This window comes from Metarhizium robertsii, assembly GCF_000187425.2.
Source record: "Metarhizium robertsii ARSEF 23 chromosome Unknown MAA_Scf_6, whole genome shotgun sequence".
NCBI classification, from domain to species: domain Eukaryota; kingdom Fungi; phylum Ascomycota; class Sordariomycetes; order Hypocreales; family Clavicipitaceae; genus Metarhizium; species Metarhizium robertsii.
The window spans coordinates 1,246,293-1,269,358 of NW_011942204.1; the positions used below are offsets into that span (position 1 = coordinate 1,246,293).

The 23,066-nt window shown below is 52.4% G+C and overlaps 9 protein-coding genes across 9 annotated transcripts; 2 read left to right on the top strand and 7 right to left on the bottom strand.

Moving 5' to 3' along the window:
* Window positions 1-289: 289 nt before the first annotated feature.
* On the bottom strand, window positions 290-1,242 carry MAA_06453 (GCN5-related N-acetyltransferase (GNAT) domain protein; the record flags this gene model as incomplete). The annotated part of the gene is made up of 3 exons (XM_007824451.1): window positions 290-490; window positions 583-835; window positions 932-1,242. 3 exons carry the CDS (start codon window positions 1,240-1,242, stop codon window positions 290-292), a joined length of 765 nt encoding a protein of 254 aa, XP_007822642.1.
* Window positions 1,243-2,380: 1,138 nt separating this feature from the next.
* On the bottom strand, window positions 2,381-2,822 carry MAA_11339 (uncharacterized protein; the record flags this gene model as incomplete). The annotated part of the gene is made up of 2 exons (XM_011413327.1): window positions 2,381-2,726; window positions 2,782-2,822. 2 exons carry the CDS (start codon window positions 2,820-2,822, stop codon window positions 2,381-2,383), a joined length of 387 nt encoding a protein of 128 aa, XP_011411629.1.
* A 560-nt stretch (window positions 2,823-3,382) lies between these two features.
* On the bottom strand, window positions 3,383-4,313 carry MAA_06452 (Isopentenyl-diphosphate delta-isomerase, type 1; the record flags this gene model as incomplete). Its single annotated transcript, XM_007824450.1, has 3 exons — window positions 3,383-3,618; window positions 3,705-4,043; window positions 4,112-4,313. 3 exons carry the CDS (start codon window positions 4,311-4,313, stop codon window positions 3,383-3,385), a joined length of 777 nt encoding a protein of 258 aa, XP_007822641.1.
* Window positions 4,314-4,926: 613 nt separating this feature from the next.
* Window positions 4,927-6,629, top strand: MAA_06451 (calcium binding protein; the record flags this gene model as incomplete). Its single annotated transcript, XM_007824449.2, has 4 exons — window positions 4,927-4,954; window positions 5,008-5,564; window positions 5,618-5,852; window positions 5,911-6,629. The coding sequence occupies 4 exons, from the start codon at window positions 4,927-4,929 to the stop codon at window positions 6,627-6,629; spliced, it is 1,539 nt and encodes a 512-aa protein (XP_007822640.2).
* A 140-nt stretch (window positions 6,630-6,769) lies between these two features.
* On the bottom strand, window positions 6,770-7,945 carry MAA_06450 (Pyridine nucleotide-disulfide oxidoreductase, FAD/NAD(P)-binding domain protein; the record flags this gene model as incomplete). The annotated part of the gene is made up of 2 exons (XM_007824448.1): window positions 6,770-7,777; window positions 7,847-7,945. The coding sequence occupies 2 exons, from the start codon at window positions 7,943-7,945 to the stop codon at window positions 6,770-6,772; spliced, it is 1,107 nt and encodes a 368-aa protein (XP_007822639.1).
* Window positions 7,946-9,172: 1,227 nt separating this feature from the next.
* On the top strand, window positions 9,173-9,645 carry MAA_06449 (Acyl-CoA-binding protein, ACBP; the record flags this gene model as incomplete). Its single annotated transcript, XM_007824447.1, has 3 exons — window positions 9,173-9,284; window positions 9,361-9,428; window positions 9,472-9,645. The coding sequence occupies 3 exons, from the start codon at window positions 9,173-9,175 to the stop codon at window positions 9,643-9,645; spliced, it is 354 nt and encodes a 117-aa protein (XP_007822638.1).
* Window positions 9,646-10,470: 825 nt separating this feature from the next.
* On the bottom strand, window positions 10,471-14,813 carry MAA_06448 (vegetative incompatibility protein HET-E-1; the record flags this gene model as incomplete). Its single annotated transcript, XM_007824446.2, has 3 exons — window positions 10,471-12,663; window positions 12,725-14,327; window positions 14,389-14,813. 3 exons carry the CDS (start codon window positions 14,811-14,813, stop codon window positions 10,471-10,473), a joined length of 4,221 nt encoding a protein of 1,406 aa, XP_007822637.2.
* Window positions 14,814-17,010: 2,197 nt separating this feature from the next.
* On the bottom strand, window positions 17,011-17,826 carry MAA_06447 (prp 4 CRoW domain-containing protein; the record flags this gene model as incomplete). Its single annotated transcript, XM_007824445.1, has 2 exons — window positions 17,011-17,483; window positions 17,544-17,826. 2 exons carry the CDS (start codon window positions 17,824-17,826, stop codon window positions 17,011-17,013), a joined length of 756 nt encoding a protein of 251 aa, XP_007822636.1.
* Window positions 17,827-20,976: 3,150 nt separating this feature from the next.
* On the bottom strand, window positions 20,977-22,359 carry MAA_06446 (uncharacterized protein; the record flags this gene model as incomplete). The annotated part of the gene is made up of 3 exons (XM_007824444.1): window positions 20,977-21,290; window positions 21,365-22,230; window positions 22,286-22,359. The coding sequence occupies 3 exons, from the start codon at window positions 22,357-22,359 to the stop codon at window positions 20,977-20,979; spliced, it is 1,254 nt and encodes a 417-aa protein (XP_007822635.1).
* Between the last annotated feature and the right edge of the window lie 707 nt (window positions 22,360-23,066).

Here is a 23,066-nt window from a genome sequence, read left to right on the forward strand (position 1 = left end):
CGGTTCGGGCACTGCACTGGGTAAATACAGGTGTTTTTCGGGATAAAGGCACAGGTAGTCATGTTACGATTTCAATTTCTCCTTAATATGCAAATACTATGAGCTCAACGCGGTAGGGAGGTTTCCAGTCTCCTTTTGTTCAAGTATTGAAAACAGTCTGAGATTGCCAAATCCTACGCTATCCGTTTAAAGGAGTGTGAAGAATGAAATCTTGCAAAGCGGTAAAGACAGTCTCACGCAATCAAATAGCACAAAATAGAAACATTAAACACATCTGGTCAAACTCCAATCAGTCCTTTTCGCCCCCCATATCGACCGAGCTACTAGCCTTGTCGTTTTGAGGCTCCCGCAGCATGCAGAACAGGCGGATAGGAACCGGACCACGAGTCAGGACGATTTCCTTTTTCAGTTCGAATCCAAATTTGGCGTAGAATCGGTTATTGGACTCATTTGACGACTCGAGGTACATGGCACGGTTTTCAGCGTCAGCCTACAGTAAAAGAGGCCATGTCAGCATCTACTGTCCATTTTTGGGGCTGAACGGAGGAAGGGGGCTTAATTTTCATCTCGTCTCTCTTTTACCTTTTCCATGATATGTCTTAGCAACTTGGTGGCATGTCCCTTGCCCCTCGAGCTCTCCTTGGTGCCCAGGTAGCCCAGGTAATAGCTGTCGCTGTTGCGGTCGCCCAACACCTCAGCCTTGGTGTCATGCAGCGCAGGATACAGCTCATTGAAGAGACGTATCCGGCTCTCACGAGAGAGCTGGTACCACAGACGCCAGGTTCCGCTGCAGAGCGTGGCGAGCCAGTCGTCGTTGGTTGTCCCTGGGGGCATCCTACACAAAAGAAAACGTCAGCGTGGTCCGCAGCCGGCAATGGTATGGCCGCCCTGCAAAAGAACAAGGATCGTGAGGATTGTGTTTCACACTCACCACAATGCAATGGCGTCGAAGTCTCCGCCGATGGCCGTTGCAAGGCCCCTGAGCCGGTACGAAACATACGAGTACTGCATGAGTCGGACATGCAGCCTCCAAAGCTTCTCGGACGGCCAGCAAGTCGCGTCATCCACGCCCATGACATACAGGGACAGCGGATCGGCAGCGAAGCTGTGGGCAAGAGCAAGGCTGGCCTCTCGGCGCTCATGCAAGGTGAGTTCGCGAACCTCTGTCTCCCATGTTGGCGGAATCAAGGACAACCGGGGATTAGGATGAGGGCGGGTTTGGACGTGGTTGACCTGCGCCATGTTGGTGGGCGTTTATGTTTACTTCTACCTAGCTTGTTAGACTGCAACAGAAGACAGAACAGATGGGGGAAATCATTTTTTTCTTTTCTGGGTTCGATCTCGCTTTCGGGGGCCAAAGCGAGAAAGGAAAAGGCATCAGTTGCAATCACAAAAAGGTTGGCACCCAGTCACCACGGGGCAAAAACAGAGCTGAAGGATTGAAGAAGCATGGTGAGAAACTGGCTGCTCGTCTTTTTGGATCTTGTCTCTGCTTTTTCAGCTGAAAATCATGCATGGGTTTTCTTTTCTCTTCTTGTTCAGTACATTTTGCAAACTGTGGCCCAGTCACTAGTTATTATGCCAGCAGAGTATCGTTCGCGACGAGTCATGCCCAATAAATGAGACGAGGGCTGGAGGAGCGTCAAAACGATTTAGAGGAGAGGAGGGGGGACGAGATTGGGGTCTTCGCAGAAAGCCTGAAAGTGGTTGTATTGAGGTTCTATGTGCGTGGAGTGTGAATCCGACGACACTGGTGGCGGATGCGCACACAACAGAGGCGAGAAGCTGGTTTGGTAACAGCTGCCAGGGAGGATGAGGTTCAAAGATGAATGTGTCGAGTATGGTTGAAAAAAGTTAAAGGTATGTGCTTGGGGAGAGTCGGGCCTAAAGTATGAAAGGATAGGATAGATAAGCAACTTGACCCGCTGGGGTAAAACAACCTTAACTTATGGACTGAGACCAAGCCTGCCGCGCCTTCCATGTCTGGCCACGAAGTCTAAGACATGAGACGGGGAGTCGAGCAAGAGGCTTGCGTCGGTGTCGCTCACCTACCGAGTCCGGCATTTCTGCGCCCCGAATCACTAGCCAAGCACCGGGAACCGTAAACACTGCCATCTCGTTGGCCAGGAATACCGGGACGCTGGTCTCGGAGCAATCCATGGATCACAAGATCATGCAAAGGAGGGGCGGAGTGGAAGCCGTAGACAAGTTAGGATGCGGCTGTGTTCTCTTGGTGGTCTTGGTCTGGTGTCGGCCACCTCGGACACCGGCTGCCGGATGAGCCAGCCGGCACACCGTGAGTGCCTCCATGTCCCTCATTGCGCGCTCCACCCATTGCTGCCAAGACGGCTCTATCATCAACAAGTGTACCGGTAGTGAGTCATTCATTGCTTGCGGTTTCAATGCTCTCGTCACTCAGCCACCAGACACGGCGCGGAGCTGTCAAACGGGCGCTACCACGGGCACTAATACCACGGGCGCTGCCAGGGACCGCTAGCACGTGCACCAGGCCGTCCAGCACCGTGGACACCGCTGAGGCGGCCCAGCTACGGGGCTTTTTAGTGGATCTGCGTGCCTCGCTGCCACCAGCCGTGGACGCTCTTTTCGCCGCCGAAGAGCGGGCGCCTCGGCCTCCTTTGCACAGCGCTTGAGCTCGAGCACTGCCAGGCTGACCCTCCGTGCCCGTGCCCATGGCTTCGCGCATCACATCCGTTACGTCACGGGCGCTGCAGCGCATCAGCCTTCACTCATCATCCGTGTACGCTTGGCTACGTGGCTCACCGAGGCGTCACCTCGACCATACCCCTCTGTCCTTCCTGCATGCATTAATGGTCACGCTACAGTGGTGCTGGGCGCCGACGGGATTCAAAGCTTCAATGGTCCGTGACTCCGTGTGCGCACCACGATACCAGACACGATGAGCACGGCAAGGCTTGGCGCCCAAGTGCTGCGTCAGACGGTCTATGCAAGCTGGCGCTGTTGCTGCGGACTAAGCTGCTGGTTATTGGATGCCATCACCCGGATGCTGTGATATTGATCGTCCCGAAAATGACCACGCTGGAATTGACGACACACTCTCCGGTCCGGGCCCAAATGCATTGCCGCTAAATGTATGTATGTACTTTGTATAGAAAAGCTGCGTGTCTGCTTTACATAATTATCTTCCAACCAAGTCCGAGTCTGCGGCTTATCCGCCCACAGGCCGACGCCACAAGCATTCAGCCGCTGTCAGCAGCTATCCTCCTCTCGGGTGACCCTCTCTCTCTCCTGCCATGCCAGCGACTCGCAAAGATGTATGTGTCCGCCCGCTCTGCATCTCTATTCGTCCCTTTCTCTCTGTACCCCTCACACACATGCACACTCACATAATGCAGTGGTCACTTTACAGCATGCGTCGGATTTCCTGCTCGTTGGTGTACTTCTCCAGACCAGAGTCAAGGCTCGCCCACCACTCAAACAGCATCGAGTTGCAAATGAGCTTGAACCAGGGGGTGAACTTCAACGAGGGGTCCTCGAATAGCTTCTTGAGTTTGTCAGCGCTGACGTACTGAGTGGCCTGGACCTCGTTGGGGTTGGGCTTGAGATCGACGTTCGTCTTGATGAACAGGATGTAGTCAACTAAGTGTCCGGTTAGCAAGCACGTTATTGGGCTCCCATTATCCAACACGTTTTTCATCTGCCCCTCAAGCAATCAGATTGCTTACTTTCATGTTCTCCCCACTTGCCGTCACTGGGAGCCTTGTAGTGAATACGTGTGAGGAATCGGAACTTTTCGATTGGAACCTGCTCCTTTTTAATGCCCAGCTCGTGCTCAAGCTTTCGCTGCGCCGCACGCTTCGCTCCTTCAATAGCATCGGGAAGGTTGGAGCCAGTCTCGCCGGACACGGCCAGAGGGTGCGAGCAGCAGGTGTTGGTCCACATGTCGGGGAAGGTGATCTTTTCGGAGGCACGCTGCTGGAGGAGCAGCTCGTTTTTGTCGTTGAACAGGAAGACGGAAAAGGCCCGGTGCAACAGTCCCTTGTCAATGTTGGACATGAGGTGGCCTGGACGGATACACAATTAGCATACACCATTGGTCACTGGCTTCGTGAGGAACCCCGTCACATCATACAGAGCTTTTTGCTGGCCTTGCCTACTGGCATGTCATTATCATCCAGCACAATGCACACCTCGTCCATCAGCCGGATCTGCTCCTCGTCGTGGCCGGAAAGTGCCTCCGAGCTGGTGTCGATGTCGGGGAAGAGGCGGAGGATGGTGTCAGCCGTCATGGGCTCTGTTCGGGTCTCAGTGACCGTGACGGTGGTGGTCGCCATCTTGGTGTTATTTTCGAGACTGTGGAGAGTAGATCAAGCTCGTCCGAGGTTTTGCGCTGCCGGCCTTTGCGAGAGGACGCAGGAGAGTCCAGATGTTGTTGGTGTCGTCTCGGCGGGAAAGGGTCCAATCTCAATTTAACCAACATTTCGGTTTGCCCCTCGAGGCACGACGTAAATTGCGGGCGTCCACAGTTGCATGTGGGGCTGTCATCCTGGTCCGTTGACCCACGACAAGTGACAAACCACGCTGCGTCGACTGGTCAGTATTCGGAGTCTCAATGTTTTATTTGAAGACGCGGCAACTTGTTTGCCCCTTGAGACCAATCCGAAACTATCCAGTTAACGATTTAATTAACAAAATAAAAGAAGAAGAAGAAGAAGAAGAACAGCAAGTATGTACTATACTATTCAAGGAGCCCCCACCACTTGAACCAGGCTGTGCCGTGCTCTGTACCATTACAAGATCCAACTCTGGCTTCCTACATATTAACTACGGAGGACGGAGTACAATGGGAGGCCAAGGTATCTAGCCTTGCAAAACAAGATGCCGGTATATCTAAAGGTATGTACCTAGGCACCCGATAAAGAATGTCCTGACAGAATGTTTTGCTCCATGGCTGAGTCATCAGCCAACTGCCCAGGTACCTTGCTGGAGGGGCTTATGTACATGTAGAGCCTGGCCTTATTAGACCAGCACTTGAGGACAACTGGGGCTGCACAGTCACTGAACACAGCCTCGGGCTAACTGAAATCAGCACAGTGCTGTTAATTGAATCTGGTCTGGTGTCTGAAGTGTACCGACAAGTCCACAACCTCAAGCCAGGAGCTTCGTCACTCAAGCCATCGTGTGTGCCTCGTCTTCCTTGGTCTTGGAACTTTGGCATCCTTCATCCCCTTCACGGCGCACGCAGCCATACAACAAACCGCACAGAGCGTCCATCTCCAACTCTCATCCGCACCCGAATTGACCTGCTGCCGCCCGACCCCCGGCAGCCTCAGCGCCCGGCAATCATGGCGCCTCCCAAGATTGAGGCCAAGGAGATTGAGACGTACTGGAACATCTTCTCCGACCGAACAGGCGGTGGCCAGTTCCTCACCGGCGAACAAGCAGCCCCGGTTCTGAAGAACAGCGGTCTCCGCGATGATCAGCTGGAGCGCGTGTGGGATTTGGCCGACGTTGACAATGATGGAAACTTGGACTTTGAGGAGTTCTGTGTCGCCATGCGACTCATTTTTGACATTCTGAACGGAGTATGATGCACCGACCACGAGACTCAGGCTTTGCGAATACTTATGATGATCAGGAATATGCCGACGTCCCCAAGACACTCCCCGACTGGCTGGTCCCCGAGTCCAAGGCTCATCTTGTTCAGGCAACTCGTGCCATCGCCGGCAAGCAGCCGCAGTTTGAGCAGGTCGAAGACGACTCAGACGATCTAGGTCTCAAGGATGGCTTTGAGTGGTACATGAAGCCCGGGGACAAGGCCAAATACGAGCACATTTATCAAGAGAACCGGGATATGCGGGGTGAAGTATCATGTGAGTCTCGTCCGGCTTTTTGCGTCCGTCTGCGCACCCTCTCATCTGCTTCTACTAGTCAACGCCCTCGAAGAACTCTACGAATCTCTCGACGTCCCCGACACCGATGTCAGATCAGCTTGGAACCTCGTCAACCCCTCCGCCGGCTCGACTATCAACAAAGACGCCTGCCTCGCATTCCTCCACATCCTTAATTACCGCCACGAAGGCTTCCGCATCCCCCGTAGCGTTCCTGCCTCGCTGCGCTCCAGCTTCGAGCGCAACCAGATAGACTACCAGCTGGACAGCCAACGAGCAGGCACCAACTCACGATGGGCCACCAAGGCCGACGACTCTACCTCGACCGGTCGAAAGACGAAATTCGGTGAACAGTACCTCACACGCCTGGGTCGAAGCGGATTCAAGACAGCTGGCACCGACTTCTCGACGGAAAAGACGGAAGATTGGGAGGAGGTTCGGTTGAAGCGACAACTTGCCGACTTGGAAACCAAGATTCAAAAGGTTGAGGACATGGCCGATCAGCGGAAAGGCGGCAAGAGAGATTCCAAGCCTGCACTTGTAAGGAGGGAACTCGACCAGCTGCTGGACTATAAGCGCAGAGAATTGAGAGAATTGGAAGAGGGGAGGGGCAAGAGCGCTGTTGGTTCAAGCCTGAAGAGCGTGTCAGAAGATTTGCAGACAGTGAGGGAGCAAGTCGAGGGTTTGGAGACGCATTTGAGTTCGAGACAAGCGGTATTGGATGATTTGCGGAGACAGATTGACGCAGAGAAGGCGTGATGTATTTTTTGTCAAAGAATGGAGCAGGATGTTGGATTCAGCGAACCTATGTCTAAAGCATTAGACGAAAATCTAATTTGTACAGCGTGCCACACAACCCCTGGACGACGTGCCATGTCCATCTATTGTCTACCTCTCCATCACCACATACTCCCATCGACGTACTTTTTCGTCCGCTCTACCCCCAGCGTGCGGCCCTTGCCGAGCCACGCCGCCAGGGACGGCATGGGGACGAAGCCAAACCGTCCCGCGGCCCTGGAGCGGCCCGTCGAACAAATGAATATGTCTATCGACGGGCCATGGACAGCCTGCTGGTCTCTACCTCGTAGCACCAGATCGATATTCTTGGCCACGCCCGCTGCCTGCGCCTCCGTGATGAGAAACCCAGCCCTCGGCTTCGAAACCGCATCCCCAACCGCCCACACCGTGCCCCCGGCTTCCTGGGCCGCAACGCCCATGTACTCATCGACATGCACGTAGCCGCTGTCGTTCAAGAAGCCGCCCGGCAGGTACGCCGTGTTGGGCACGAACCCCATCGTCGGGAGATACAGGTCCGTCTCCAGCTCCTCGCCCCCCTCTAGCCTCACGACGGTCCTGCCTCCCTCCTTCTCCTCGGTGCCGGCCACCCGCACGCCTCTGCGGATCGTGACGCCCAGCTTCACCAGCTCCCTCTCCGCCGCGGACGCGATGCCGTCCCCGCTAAGGAGCTGCTCGCCCGACGACAGCAGCACCACCGTCTTGTCCCGATACTCGAAGCGTATCTCGCCCGCGAGCTCTACGCCCGTCGCGCCCGCCCCGGCTACCACGATGTGCGGCGCCCTTCGGATACCGTCTGCCGCTGTGTGCAGGGCCTCGACGCACGCCTCGTGGGTGGACGAGGCTTTCCACGGCATCGAGGGCGACTTGCTGGTCGATCCTGTCGCGATGACGAAGTAGTCGTATGCAATGGCGCGGGTGTCGCCGGCCGTCGAGAGGTGGACTGTTTTGGAGGCCGTGTCCAGGCTTGTAGCTTCGCCGAGGACGAATTCTACGCTGTTGGGGGGGTATTGCGCGAGGCCGGGCTCGATGGGCTGCAGGATCTGCTCATCTTTGAGGACGCCGGGGATGACGGCGCGGATGGACGCAATGTTCCAGTAGAAATGGGAGTTCTATTACATTGAGCTTGGTTGGAAGTGAGAAGGGGGGAGGAGGCGAGGCACCTTTGTGATTAATATTACTTTGAGATCCGGCTCGTGAGGAAGCGTGTACTTGAGCAGACGGTGAGTGACGGCAAGGCCGCCTAATGAGCCGCCGAGGACGACGACGGTTTTGGACATTTCGGAGACGAGCGGGGCTCGGGGGAAGTGACTGTGATGGAAGGATTTACGATGCTATGCGTTTTTGTTGTTGTCTACCTGCTCCTTCCCATCTTGTCTGTGTCTGAAGTTGTCTCGTCGGGCGACGATGTATGACGACTCGGAGTTTCGAAGCTCCCCCAGACTCGATTTTATCTGACCTACGGCACTGTTTGTCCCAAACAAGGATCCATCAAGGTTGCTTCGTCATGGCGTTCAAAGACGTCAACGTGAGAAATCACACCGGCTGCTCTTCAACCCCCATCTTCAACATCCATCGTTGCGGCGCACCTTCCAGACCCACCGCATGCTCCCACCCACCGTTGACGCTTTCATGTGAAGATGATTCATCAGACCAGCACAAGCCAAGTGAGCAATGCACCTCCGTACGCAGCACCAAAATACTGCATACGTGACCTTGTCACACCTTGGCGAGCTGTTGGTCCTCTCTCCCAAGGAACTGGGAAATGCTCCCAACAGCATAGAGTTTAAACCCAGACCGGCATTCAGCCATATCCCACTCCCCTGGCAAGGTACCCGTGCTTTTCCATGCGGCCAACAGGAACCGGTGACGCCCAAAAAAAAAAAGGAATGCAAAAAAAAAAAAAAAAAGCCCACCGCTCTTATACAACCACAACATCGCCCTGAACAACTCGTCTGCCACGTTCGTCTCATCGCAACATTACTTAAGTACACATGCCATCAGATGCCAGAAGCAAGCCCCCCAGCACGAGACGCTAGCCCCTCAAAGGGAAACGCTCCAATGGCCCGCAGTGTCTTGACACTTTCCACTTGTGCCTGCCGTTGAGCACCTGATGAGGGAAGAGCCCGCTCCACCCGCCAGACACCAAATGGGGCTTCATCCTCACAACTCGGCCAATGGACTCGCCAAAGACGTCACCTGCCTGGGCCGTAGATTCCCCCTCTATTAGGCTTGGTGAAGAGAGCTTTTTGTTGTGCTCGTGGTTTGTGTACCCCGCCGAGGAGCTGGGGAGTGGCAGGTGGGGGGGAGAAGGCAAGTCACCAGACAGCTGACCAGACTCTTCCGCCATTTTCCCCTTGCCCCAACATCTCCAGCTCCACGTGTTGAGGGACAGTCCTGATCCTTTCTCCGTCTTGCATACATCTTGCTTCAAGTTGCAAGCTTCTTTGTTTGTTCTTTGTAAGCCCCATCTATTTTCCTAAAGTAACACTGCTTCATCCGCCACCATGTCGGCCAAAACTAGCAACCCGGTCTTCAATAACGCGGCCAATGAGGAGGTCCAAAAGCTGCCGGGGATGGGAATAAACCTTTCAAACGACCAGTTACTTGAACTCTACGGTTCGTTTTCCCAGGGAGATTCATCGGGACTGGTCAATCATTGGGTACTGGGGCTAAAATCCATTCATGATACTAGGCTACTACAAGATCGCTACTGGCTGCGACATTACCAAAGAGCCTGCCCCTGGCATGTTTGACATTCGCGTAAGGAATCGCCTCCGTCCAGCTTTCGCACTCTGTAATGTAGTATTCCTGTCTTTCCCAAGCTTTGGTTGCTAACGTTTGTTTTGCCGAGCAGCGGAAGGAGAAGTGGAGGAGCTGGAAGGCTAAAGTCGACGAGGGAAAGACCGCAGAGCAAGCTCAGGAGAAGTACATTCAGCTCGTGGAGGAGTACAAGAAAGGGAAGAAATCTGGCCAGTAATCTCAAACTGTAATGTTTTGGCGGAGTGGGATAAAAAAAAATTGAAATGCACCATTGGTGTGTATTGAACACGACGTACAACGAAACCTGTGATAGCGTGTGCTGCGCTGTTCGCAGCAATTCCTAAACGCTTTCCATGTAGGACCCTTGGGTGTCGTTGGCACATGGCATAGGCTAGTTTGGAGCACTATCGAAAGACTATTTATGAATTTGCACCCCAAACGTCTGATGCTTGGTTGGCCGTAACTGCGGGAGGTCCGTGACAAAGCCAATAAAGCACATCCTCGGAGTTGAACGTTGGATAGGCAGCCACCTTGCCAAGCAATACAAATTTTACAATCAGTCAGAGGGACTCATCGCTTGAGCTTCACGATGCGTATTCTTGAGGAGGTCCGAGAGGGCTGGCAAGTCATCGGGTAATGGGGACTAACTTCATTGATGCTACTAGCTATGCCTCTACAAGACCGCGGTTGGCTTCGACATCACCAAGGAACCTGCCCCTGGCATGTTCGCATCTAGGTCGGGTTATTCTACGCCCGAGAGGGCCCAGAACAGTATGTGACGAGGGTTGAAAAACTCAAGGAGGATCACAATATCGTGTAAAGTTTGGATGCAAAGAGTCAATTGAGGAGTGCACTAAAACTGTCCAAAGCATAAATCAACACTAAATACCACAGTCCGCAAGGCTAATTCATCCTCAATGAAATGCTGCTATGTCTGGTCAACGTGATTTCGTCAACCTATAGTCCATCGCAAAAGTCTTTCGTCGCTTTACCTTTTGAAACGGTACTTTGGAAAGGTGTAATGCGATACATGATTACATTTTCAGGGTTTGGCTCGCATTGGCATCTTGTTAGCGTCAAACTGAATAAAGCCCAGCCTGTCAGAGAAGCAGGACCCAAGGACGACAATATCGTCAAATACTGCTCTTGGGGAGTTTCGAAATTCCATTGGGACCCAGACTAGACGCTCGCCATTCCAGAGAATCCAACACGAATCCCGACTAATTGAATATCCAGAAACAACGTCTTCTGAGTTGACGTTGACTGTTTTGTCCGTTGCAAAATTCAGGCAACTTCCTGGAATCGATCCTATGTCAGTCAAGAGAAACTGCGCTGTGGCGTCGAGTGACAGACGATTTGATATCTGTCCAGTGCTGATGGTCTGCACACAGTGACCCGAAGCTGTACAACAGATGCGAATGTGAGCTCCTTCCCTCCTGTATTGCGAAAACGCTACCATGGTAGAATCTGGCCAAAAAAGCGCGGCTTCGACAGTGCCCCTGACGCCATCAAGTTGCGTTACTCTTCCCCAAGACGTTGTATCATAGATATATGCCCCGCCAATAAATGCCACAGCCAGAAGTCTTCCATCTGGCGAAAATTGGGCTGTTTGAAAAGGGCCACCGCTTGGAAAAGGCTTCAAAATCTTCTGTATAGGGGATTGGAGGGGAAAAGACCAGATTTCTAGGGCATTATTATGGCCAAAGACAACATATTTCATATCGGGCGACACCAAAACTTTTTCACCTCGCCCAAAACCACGAGGTAGACTCTGTAGCCGCAGTCGAACGGATTCTTCTTTGCCCAAGTGCCAAAATTCTACACCCAAAGTTTCACTGCCACAAACAAGGTATTGGCCGTCCTTGGAAAAGGCAAGGGATGTGACACGGCCAATATTGGAAGAGAACTCAGATATCAGCTCTCCTTTGTTTATATCCCAAATTTGAATAGAACCTCCAGATTGTGTCGCTACTCGAGTTGAATCAGAGGAGAAGACGATAGGATCCGAAAGGCAACAACCGTTTTCGATTGTATGGATGCGCTTTTGAGTGGCAATGTCCCAGACTACCATGTCGTCTCGATAAGACTGCGATATCAAATACTTACTATTTGGGGCGATGTAAAAATTTGTTGTGGAATCATCTACTTGAACCCCATAATCCCCTACTGACCAGAGGCAGACAGTGCCATCCCATGACGCTGAAGCAACCATGGATGAGTCCGGTGAAAAGTCAACACCATGAGCGGCGCTCTGATGGCCATAAAAGACCTGTATGGGCTCGCCTGTCTCTGTATTCCATATCTTCACAATTGCAGACTCCTCACATGTGGCAATGAGGGAGTCGTCCGGCGAAAATGTCACGCCCCATACCTGGTCGATATGTCCTCTGAGGTTCATTAATTCTGATGACTTGAGACACCAAAGCTCGACACAACCACTTCCTAAGCCCGCCACTGCCATCGACCCGTCGTTCGAAATAGCACATACATTGCTGCAACAGTCGGTTTCCAGTTTGCCTATCCGCTTTCCATCAACAGTGCGCCAGATTCGAACGCTGGAGTCATAGGACGACGTTAACACGCGTGTCGAATCCCGGGATATAGAAACAGAGGAAACCTCACGATCATGACCGCGGAGCTCCATGGTACATTTTCCAGTAAGAGAATCCCAAATCCGAGCAGTTTTGTCAAACGATGCAGAGACCACAAGCTTGGAGTCACTGGAAAAAACAGCAGACGAAACCTTTCCACTATGGCCTCTAAGTTCTTGTACGCATTCCTCTGTATCAACATCCCATAGTCGAATGATCCCGTCGTCGCAAGCCGCAACGACAAGTCTTTCATCGTGCGAGAACATTGCAGAACTGACTCCAACTGGATTATGGATTACTTGTAAACATTCTCCAGTATTCGTATCCCAAATTCTTACTGTTCTATCCGCCGATGCAGATACCATACGTGCACTAACAGGCGCGAATTTGGCGGTATTGACTGAATTCGTATGTCCCTCGAGGATCTGTAGACAGCTACCCCATCGGGATTGTGTATCTGGCCAGGAGCGAATCCATTGAGGAATACTATTGTAAAATAGGTTTCTGATAGAGCTCTCTTTAGGGGAGAATAGAAGAGCCGATGAATACAGCTGTAACGGGTATGAGGAAATTGTTCCCATGTTTGCCAACAGAAATCGGTAGGCGTCTCCAATCAAGTCCGAAAGTTCTTCACTATTTTGAGCCTGTTGTTTTGTCAACGCCAAATTTCCTTTCAGGCGATGATCCGGTACCATAGACACTTACAGCCAACAGCCCCTTCAAAGCCTTCATCATGCCGATGGTCTCCCTGACTCGTCCCATTAAACTGAGAGCCTCGATCCAATCCACAAATCTTTTTTTAAGAAACTCATGAGCTTCACCGTTGTTGCTTAAGGTGGATTTCGACAACTGAAGATGCAGCACCCAGTTGGCGCAAGCATACTGAACATCGTCGGGTATACACTCATTCACTCTTTCCGGGTCGATAGAAGACTGCAACGCCGCCGGATCCTCAAGGTTGCAAATATTTTTTCGGAGAGAATCATCCATTAAGCGAAAACAGTTGGAGGCCATTGTGTCATGTGCGGTACTTTCATTTACCCAGAAAGGATTATCGTCCTTCTTGTCAGGATCCAGGAGAAAATCCCGAAATGATAGATGTAGCAATCTGACAGGAGCATCCGACACCTTTGGCACGCTCAACACGGAATACAGGCCATCCAATTGATGCTCAATGGATCTCTTGGGAATACACAGTATCCTCTCCAGTGAGAGAACGGAAAGGGGACGGGCCAAAATGATAATTGACCCAACAATCGCTCGAAATTGCTGCAGGAGCTCGACTTGTTCCTTTTTGTCAAGACCCTCAATCAGCGGGTCCAACACGGGGCGATAGGTAGCATCAAGCTTTGACTGCTGCGTTCTAGTCTGATAACGCAACACCTTCGCAAGCTGGTCGTCTGGGTGCCAACGCAGATCTGCGAGAAAGCGGCAAACAGTGGCAGCAAAAATAAAGAGAGGGGTAGCCATCCTCACCAGTGCCTGAACCGTCTCATGACCAGGCCATGTAAGTGGCAGGCGTCGGTCTTCTGACACTGTGACATTGTACTCTCCACGTATTTTTGCCAGTTGATGCTCAAGGAACATGCTAATATCATGTTGTATAACGTATTCGGGCATCTCTTGAAGTGCCACGTTCCGGTACAAGATGTTAACCAAGCTAAACCCAATCCGAATAGGCAGCTCAGGTCTACTTGTGACGAAGACTCGAATACGCAGTGTCTTGAGAGTGCTAGTTCGGGACAATATGTGAATTACACGCCGAATGTCATCGTATGAGCCGCCGCATTCGTCCAATGCGTCTATGAGTATCACTAACGTAAACGACTTCAGTGAGGTAGGAACGATTCTTGACAGTGGTTGTAGTATCAGTTTGTCGAATTGTTCCAGCATCGCCTTCTGGAATATGGTTGGGTCAGCATCTATCGCATCCTTCATGTGTGTGGCCGAGTCAGGCAATCGGGTCGTCAGCTGGGCGGCAACGGTAGTGAAGAGTCTGCGGAGGTTATCTCTGTCCGCCTCACCTCTCTTGAAGAAGAAGCTAGCGCCAAGACAACTGGTCCTCGCAAGTATTCGAGAAACAGTCCGTGCAATAGTAGACTTCCCAGTGCCAGCCATGCCATTGAGCCAAAATATAGACTCAGCATATGGATCGTCCACCCATTGCGTTATCGAGTCTAAAAGAGAGACACGAGTATTTTCCATGCAGGTCGGGTTGCCCTCTTCACTAAACGAGTCGTAAGTTGCTCCGGCTGCTATGGGCAGGCGACTCAAGACAGCTTTTTGATCAAGACTCAGTAGGACGGACCTAAGATATATATGTGTTAGTACGGTAGAAAGGGGAGGCTTAGCGTTTTTCAACAGCTCACGTTTGATCGACTTGCAAAGCAAGTGATATATTCTGCCCACACCGTCCAAGTTGCTTGACGGCTTTTTCCACATCTTTGCTCTTTAACGGCCATTTGAGCGCGCCAATTCTCAGCCTACGGAATATTTTTTGGCCCGACGACGGGCTCAAATCGTCATTTAATTTGCTCAAATGAACCCGTGCCTCTTCAATCGCATCCAAGAGCTTGCTCGACGTCTTCAGTCTGTTCCCACAGGGGCCATCGAGTAAATCCTGGACACTGCTGGTCGTCTCACCGAGGTTGTTGACCTCTCGTAGTAGACGGTTGACTTCGAACTTTGCATTTTTCACCCCTTTCGAGTACTGGAAGCATATTGCTGCCACACGTCCGGATATTTCGATCACGGCTATGACGCTTGAGGCGACGCCCAGAGCCTCCAACGCCATGGCACCAACAAAACTGGCAAGGCAGTAAGATGTCGGCCTGAGATGTAAGATTCCATGATGAGGGGAATACAGGAACACACGGAGATGATCTCATCACTGGTGGCCTCATAATGAGACGCTTGAGATGGGGCATGCAGTTGCTTCAGATTGTGCAAGGCATATGCCAAAATCAGGCAGAGTTCAAGTCAGGCGCTTATGCCACAGGATGGCGTCGAATTAGAGACGGAGCTGGAACAAGGGAAGAACTGCAAGCTAATCGGAAGCTGCCGCGTGGGTAGCTCTTGCTTGAGGGTGCATTTAAAAGTGGCGCAGACAACGATGGCCATGGATTCATGCAGGAGTTTCTGCAAAATTTTTGAAATGGGGAACAAAGAATCAATTGTCACCAAATAACCGTCTTGGAAGACGGACCCAGTCTACTCATCCGGAACTGACATCTGAGACGTCTCCAAGCACTCTCTGGGACGACAATTCTAGCAGCAAACAACATCATACCTGCGAGGAACTTCTATGTAGCAGACCTCAGCCAAGGTTTTGCAATGGCGTCAATCCGACCAGAGCAGCCAATACCTCACTTTATCCACGAGAGGAGATATGGGGCACACCAGACAATTCCTCAAACAACCTGACAGGTTCCAGCGACTGTTCAGACCAAAATCGACCCAGCTTGCGCCTCGAACGATGAGATTCCATGTACGGAGTACTAACTCTGTACGGAGTTATACTTGGGATCTCCACAGCAGAAGATGCCTCTACTAGAGCGGTCCGCCTCGATACCGCCAGCGATGCTTATCTCCTCGGGCCTGACCTTCCAACTCAGCATCTCTTCCCTTGTCTTGTCATCTCGCTAATCCAAGTTATCTCCAGCCGATGCACCAGCTTTTCCAATGCATCTATGGAGTACGGAGCACTCCGTACTCTGTACAATGCATCAAATTACCATCGATACTACCACACAGCACGGGCGAGTCATCAAACTCCCAACAGCCATCGCCGAGAGCATCGCGCGACATGTATTGAGCCGTCCACTTATCCACCATCAATGAACACTTCACAACTCATACATAATTCAAATTCACAAGTCAGCACAAGTGGAGTTGCTCGTATTTGCGATCGCTAACCCAGCCGTCACAGCCACCTCCAGATCGAGCCCAGAGACGGCGCGACGGCTTCTCCCGCATGCTCTGTTCCCCACAGCCAAAACCACATCGCCACGCACGGTCTACTCATTGGCTGTTTGCAAAGAGGCCAACGAACCTTATTCAACCTCATGCACAGGTCTCCCCGCCTGTCCACAACACATTCCAGACAATCAATGCCCTCGGTCCACTAAGCTTCCCCGGCAGAACGCGAGCCAGGACGCGACAGAATTCCTCGCCAAGACATGCTAGAAATGTCAGCTAAACCACTTCAACGTGTAAACAAATGTCGGCCTCAACACCACCACCATCACAGGTAGGGAGGTAGGGAGGTAGAGGCGAAGCAGGACAAAAAAAGCGTTAGAATTGTGTGCAAATACTGAATTACTAATTGTCTACTAGGCCACTAGATCTAATACGTACATGCGTCAACCTCCCCCATCCAGATCGCTCTAGACAAGATAGGACTGCCGTTCTGAATCTTAAGCAAATAGGTATAATGGTGATGTAAATGTACGAGTGTTCCGAGCACCATTGTCCTCCACCAAACCACTTCAACTCGGGCCCCTTATTGAAAAAAAGAAAAAACCACCAAACCGGGCTTCACTCGAGCAAAGAGCAGCCTATAAAAGGGGAATCATTGCAAGAAAAGAAAGAAACAATCAAACCAGAAAGATCAAGTCAAAAAATAATAAAAGATGATAATAAAAACAAGACACAAAAACTGGAGGCCCATTGTTCGCAGGCAACTCAGAAAAGTTACACACACTTCTAGGCGAGGCAGCAGGTTTTCCTTTTTCGGATACCCTCCAAAAGAAAATTGCTCAACGTCCCAAATGCTGACTGGATTATGTTAGAAAAAGAAGTACCGCCGTTGCCATTGGTTCGTGAAAAACTCGTAAACTCGTGGTTGCGATTAAGTATGTAATTGCCGCTTGTGTTCCCTGGGTTAAGATCATATCCTGGTAACCTAACGCCTCCACTCGTGAAGAGTTTCTTGTTCAGTTGCCGTTTTTTTCTCACACTCGCCCGCGCATCCTTGACACTTCTGCTTTAGTTTACAGAAGGGCCAAGACACCAGCAGCGACGAGCAGCAAAGCGCTGACACCAGAAGAGGTGGCGGCATTGACGTTGGTTGGAGCAGGAGGAGGGGCGCCAGTGACGGAGGGAATGCCCGCGGAAGGTTGGGTAGGAACGTGGGTGCTGATGGTGCTGTTAACAGCAGTCCAGGCGGTGGACTTGCCGGTGCTGGCGGTGAAGATGGACGTGGTGGTGTTCGTGTTCTCACTAGTAGTGATGACGGGAGTGCTGCTCGTGGTGCTGCTCGCGATGCTGGTGCTCGTGGTAGTCGGAGGAATAGAAGTGGTGGTAGGCGCTTGCGAGGTAGTAGACGGAGGAGGCTTGGAGGTCGCAGCGACGAGACCAGAGATGGTGTACGCAGCGGCGCAAGCGGTCAAGTCCATGTCCTTGGGGCAGCACCAGGTCTGGGCCTTGGTATCATGAGTGCAGTAATAGCCATCCTGGCAAGAGTCTATTCACACCGATTCGTTAGCATCGCCGCGCAACTTGCTCCAAGAGCGCATGAACCTACTGCCAGAGTCGTCGGTGCAACAAGACTCCCCCGCCTTGGGGTTGAAGCAGTGGGCAACATCGGGTTTTCCACCGGCGCATTGTTGGTAATCGGCACCGCAAGACTCGGCGCAAGTGTTTCCGGCTTTGCACTGCTTCTGGTCGGGCTTGTAGCCGCTGGTGTCGCGACGCATCAGGCTCTGTCCGGGGAGTGCCATGACAGCCAGGCGGTATGGCTGTCGGGCCTCGACGGCGACGGCACCGGTGGCCAAAAGGGCGATGGAAGCGACGGTCTGGAAAAGCATCTTGGCCGGTATTGACTTGTAGCGAGGAACGAAGTGATTGATTTATCGACGGCGTTTCGGTGGAGGGGTCTGGTTTGTTTGTAACGAACGTGGCGCACGCGGATGTTTGCGAATGGCGGTTGTGTGTAGTTGCGAAAAGAGCGGCACAGAGTCAAATAGTACTCTGGGAGACGGCGAAGTGATGGGACGGAGCCCGGCGCGCAAATGGCCTCGAACCGAAGAGTTTGGGAATGGACTGAAGACGCAAGTGACGATGGCGGAAGGGAAAGAAGGAAGAGGAAACTGGGCGTCGCGATGGGTTGGGGCGCTGGAAGAATGGCGGGCAAGAGGATCGGCTCCTTTTAATTTCCCCTAGCGCCGTGGTGCATCCCGATGACCAGCAACTTGACCGCACCAGTCCACGACACTCAACACTTCGGCTCCCGTCCAGAACTTGCAGTCGCCGACTGGAGCCACGGCTGGCCTTGGCCCATTCACAGCTCTGGCTCGTGCCAGCCAGGCCCCGGCTCAGCAGACGGCCTGCGCGGCGGCCTGCGCATCTCGTGGTCGCGCGGCCAGCTGTCTGTCGTTTGGTGTTTGCGTGTCTCAGCCGAAACCCCAGGTGCCAGATTTGAGCATCTGGACCCAGCGGATGGCGATCCACCAGGGGGCACTCTGAACCGCTTGGCCAGGCACAAGCGCCAGCTAGTCCCGCCAGGCACTCATCGGCAGTGGCCTGCAGCCAATCACAGGGCGCCATCGCGTACTCGCCATGCCCTGTTTTGGCCGCACTAGGGGCAGGGACTAATGAATATAAGTGGGTCCCCTTTCACGGTTTCCTGGGCCACAGATGACAACTGCCTTTCAATGATGCCTGCACAGACTGGCTCACGGGCAGCCACCAATCTTTGCGACTTGGGCTGCTTCAGATTGAAAATACACTTTTTCACCACATGCAGCCAACCGTTGGCTTCAAGGCGCCAGTGGCTGGCCTATCCTGGCGGTGAAATTTTTTCTTTCTTGGCCCTCACGTGCCCTGTGCAGCAACAACCACACCATTGTTGACATTTGGCGGCCATCCAAAATATCCAGCTTAGCATTGAAAGCAGGCCGCCTTTTCGAGTACCACATGGTGCGGTATGTGTTGGTGTTCCTGTATGATCTGTAGAGCCTTGGACAGCTGAAATATGAAGCTTGTGCGAAGAGCATCAGTCGTCGCGGACTCAACCATGCGAATAAGTCACAAGGTGTTTAGGACCTTGACAACAAAAACCTGAACTTGGAAGGAGCGACCCCAAAGCAGTGGTAACTCTGAGTAAAGGCTAGGGAGGCTCTTCCGCTGTCCTGAATTAAAGCCCATCGCCACGCGACACTGAGGAAGAGCATCCAGAACCAACCATTCCTCGGCCACTTGCGGCGCTAAAGTCCACATGCAATCTTGTGGACACTTCGCTCAGGTACCCGTCTACCCGTCCAACAGTCCAACAGTCTAACGGTCTGGTCTAACGGTCCAAGTCAAGCTTCTTTCCTCTTCGGTATTGCCTACTAGTGCTCCAGCAATTCGCCTGCCAAGCTCGACACCGAATCCACGTGCTGGCTCCAAAAACAAGAAGCAAATAAAAATAAATTCGTCTTCTTTGCGTCTCCTTTCCATGAGAGGCCGACAGCCTTTGGTGACCACCTCTGCGGCCTCTTTGTTGTTCGGCTCAGGTGCGATGGAACAAACAGCTCCGTACTACGTAGTCTGTCGGAGCGAGCCAACGCCGCCAAGTGTACGAGGTCAAATGAGTTCGTTTCAGGTCGTTTTGCCCGGGCCGGGTACTGACTATCGTATTTTTTGCGAACTTTGTTTGCCGTTCTGTGGGTTCCGCCCCCAGCTTCGCACGGAGTAGTTTATCTTGACTTAAACTTTGGTTCACTGCATCCTCCACAGAGCGTAAATATGACTCCGAGAGATCCAGCCAATTGAAACCGCACAGACACTCGGAAGGGTATCATACGCTGCGCGAGCTTCTTGGTCAATTTCGTTTCTTCTACTCCGTACTCCGTATACTGGCCGGCGTTGATGATTCTAGCATCCAGCCCGTGTCTGCCAAGTCCACCACATACACTGTCTTACAATGTCGCATCTTACATTGGCGATTGCCACTAATACGGATTACAGAGGGCACGAGAAATGAAGGGGGGAATAAAACAATCTCCACTCAGTCTCCTACTAACGAATGCTGACAAGGACCTCACGTTTGCTCTGGCCCTCGAATCAAAGGGATACGCGACATTGCCTTTGAAGTGTGAAGGGCAGTACGGAGTGCTCCGTAGTATTTCGGACTCATTGTTGAAAGGGATATTGCCGCGTAATTAAGAAACCGCGTAAAATACACGTTCGCCTGTGAGTTTCGTGGACGGCTCGCTGCAGCGATACGAGACTTGTCTTGGACACGGCGTCTCTCCTCGAAGTTTTTGCGCCCTTCTCGTCACCACTGCGTGGCTCATGCAGAAGTCGAGTTGTACCCCGTCACTGCTTATCACCCTTGGGCGAACAGACACCCCGGCAAGGGGGCAAGTTCAATTCGCAGCATCTAGAAACATTGCATGGCCTGCGTTGCGAGTAAATCGGCCCCCTTTTCCTCACATCCCCGGCACGACTTCAATTCATTTTGGCAAGGCGACAGTGTGAATCCATATTTCCGCCGTATGTATTTGCGTCCTCGACCTCACTTCCTTTTCCCCAGGACATACGAACATGAGTGTCCAGTTGAGTCCATATGGCCTCACTGCAGCTCACAACTCTATAATGACGTCAGCAGTTGCAATCGTGGGAGAGGATACCCCGAGACACCACAATACCCAGAACAATACTCACAAAAGTAACGGGAAAGAAACGGGCAGCAAAGGACACCAAAATAAGCCGGTTATACTCCGTACACATGCACCTGTGATGCCACCACTAATACAATTTGCGTTCTCTCAGCCCGCCATTCCCCAGCCACCGTTGTTCCGACAAGTCCTGTCCCTCAACAACCACCCATTTACACGTCGACGGTTTCTGTATGCTCGCTGTTATAAAAACCATGTCCACCACTCGCTTTTGCCCTTCCCGCTAGTGATATTACACATTTGCCCGTAGTACCTACCTTGCTGCGCCGCCAGACGAGAAGCCCGGGCGTGCCACTACTCGCCTTCTTCACCGCCCATCTTGGCGATCCATTTATTCATGTGGGAAAACTTGTCTTCAAACGTCTTTTGCAGCTTTTCTGCAGCCAGCCACATGGGGTCCCCCTTTTTCCAGTACGTGTAGCAGTTTTCAAAGATTTGCCGCATGTCGGTGACAAAGGCGTCCTCGGTGGCGTACTCGCGTCGGTCCATTTTGGCCTTGATGGTCGTGAGGTCCATGGGCCGCTTGACTTTGTCAAAGTAGTCGGGGACGCCGTCCTCGGCCGGCTCAACGGGGTCCCTGAAGGGGCCGACCAGTCGTGTCCAGAAGCCTGCTCATTCGCGTTAGCACGTTACTTTTGTATTTGTGGGATGCCGTATACATATGGCTGCTCTTGTTCCTGACCTGGTCCCGAGAGCATCCTGGTGAGCAAGTCGGCGCAGAATTCGAGTTTCTGACTCGTAGAAAAGTTGCGGCTGTCGACATAGGCCGCGCTGGATCTGCGCTTCTGCGGTTTCGGCAGAGGCGTGCGGGATGCTTTGCGGCCCAGCGACTGGTCCGTCCTTGCTATGATGGTCGGGGGGCCACTCAGGCGGCGGTTCTTCCTGATGTTGTTGAGGTCGTCCTCGCTCTGGTCCTCCAGGTAGTGCACGTTTTTCCTGGGCAGCTCTGGCGCCGATACGACGGGGGACTGGGACGGTGCCGGTGCTGGTGCTGGCGCGGGCGTGGGCGCGGCCAGCTCGAATGAGCTCATGGCTACGACGAGCTCACTGAGGACTTCCTGCGGCAGAGACTTTGCAAACTCGGCCCGGGAGTCGGACGATCTCATGTACTCGGCTGCCCAGGACAGGAGCAGCATCCGAATAGACGAGCCCTCGGGCGTGTCTCTCCAGACCTGCACCAGAAGCGGTGTCGAAGGAATCCGTTCAGTCAACCTCCGGCACTCGGTCATGGCTTCGAGTGTTTTGTCGCAGAGCCCGTCAACGCCGAGTTTGTGGCCCAGGTTCCAGAGGCCGACTAGCGAGTCGTACGATGGAACTCCTTCGTCACCTGACATGACTTTTCCGGTGAAGAGGAAGTTTTGCGCCAGCCCAAACACTTCGGGCGTTGCGTCTGCGAGTTTGACCACGTGTTCTACAGTGTCCTCAGTCTGATTCCCCGCAAAATACTTCCGGTAGAAGTCGGAGCGGTGGCAGAGAAAGTCCTTTTGTATGCCAAACGGTTGCTCTTCAGAGCCAACTAATATTATCACAAAGATGGGGTGTGGTTGTCTATACAATAGTTAGCTCGACTACACTTGCGTGTCGACAACGGAACTTTGCTTACAACCATGAGAACTTGGGCTTCTCTGCTTTGTCCGCCGTAGCGGCAACGCTGCCAGAATTCGCTTCACTAGACATTATGATCTTGTATGATGGTGATATCAGTCTTTGATGAAATAAGGCAGCGGTGCATTATGAGAGATGAACATTATGAGCAGACGTAATAGAGATATTGTAGGTTGGGGATACCGATGGGAAAAGCTGGGTCGCTCCGATCCAACACTGTCCGCCGCGGTACTCGGAGGTCACAGTATGTCAAACTCGTGAGAGACGGGGGGTGAAATGATGATTCAATGTTCTGTTAAAACAGTGACTAGGGAAAATCATTGCGTACCGAACGATCCAGTCGCCGGCGAGACTCGTGTGATCGTAACGGGTTACTCACCACCGCTTCTGCGACACAGGCGACTCTCTTTTCATTACTCAGGTGATTAAAACAAACACCGTCCCGGGTATAAGTATATTGAAGTGAAAGACTCACTCCCGCTGATGCCTAGTTGGCCATGCACTGAGAATGGTGAAGCACAACAGGATGATTTCTGAACCATTAGGTTGGAAGGGGTTGGCGGTTCGTCATTGGCCAATTGGTGCTTACGTGATGCACCGCTTTCAGCGCCGTCTGCAGACGCTCATTAACGACGACACCGTCACAGACTCACACTAAGCAAAGCAAGTATATATGCTGGTCGTTTAGCCGTGACATATGGAATGTTAATTTCTTTGGTTTTGAGGGGCTTGTATGGTTGGAGTCTCGCAGGGGGTGGGCGGGAAACGTCAATCAGCGA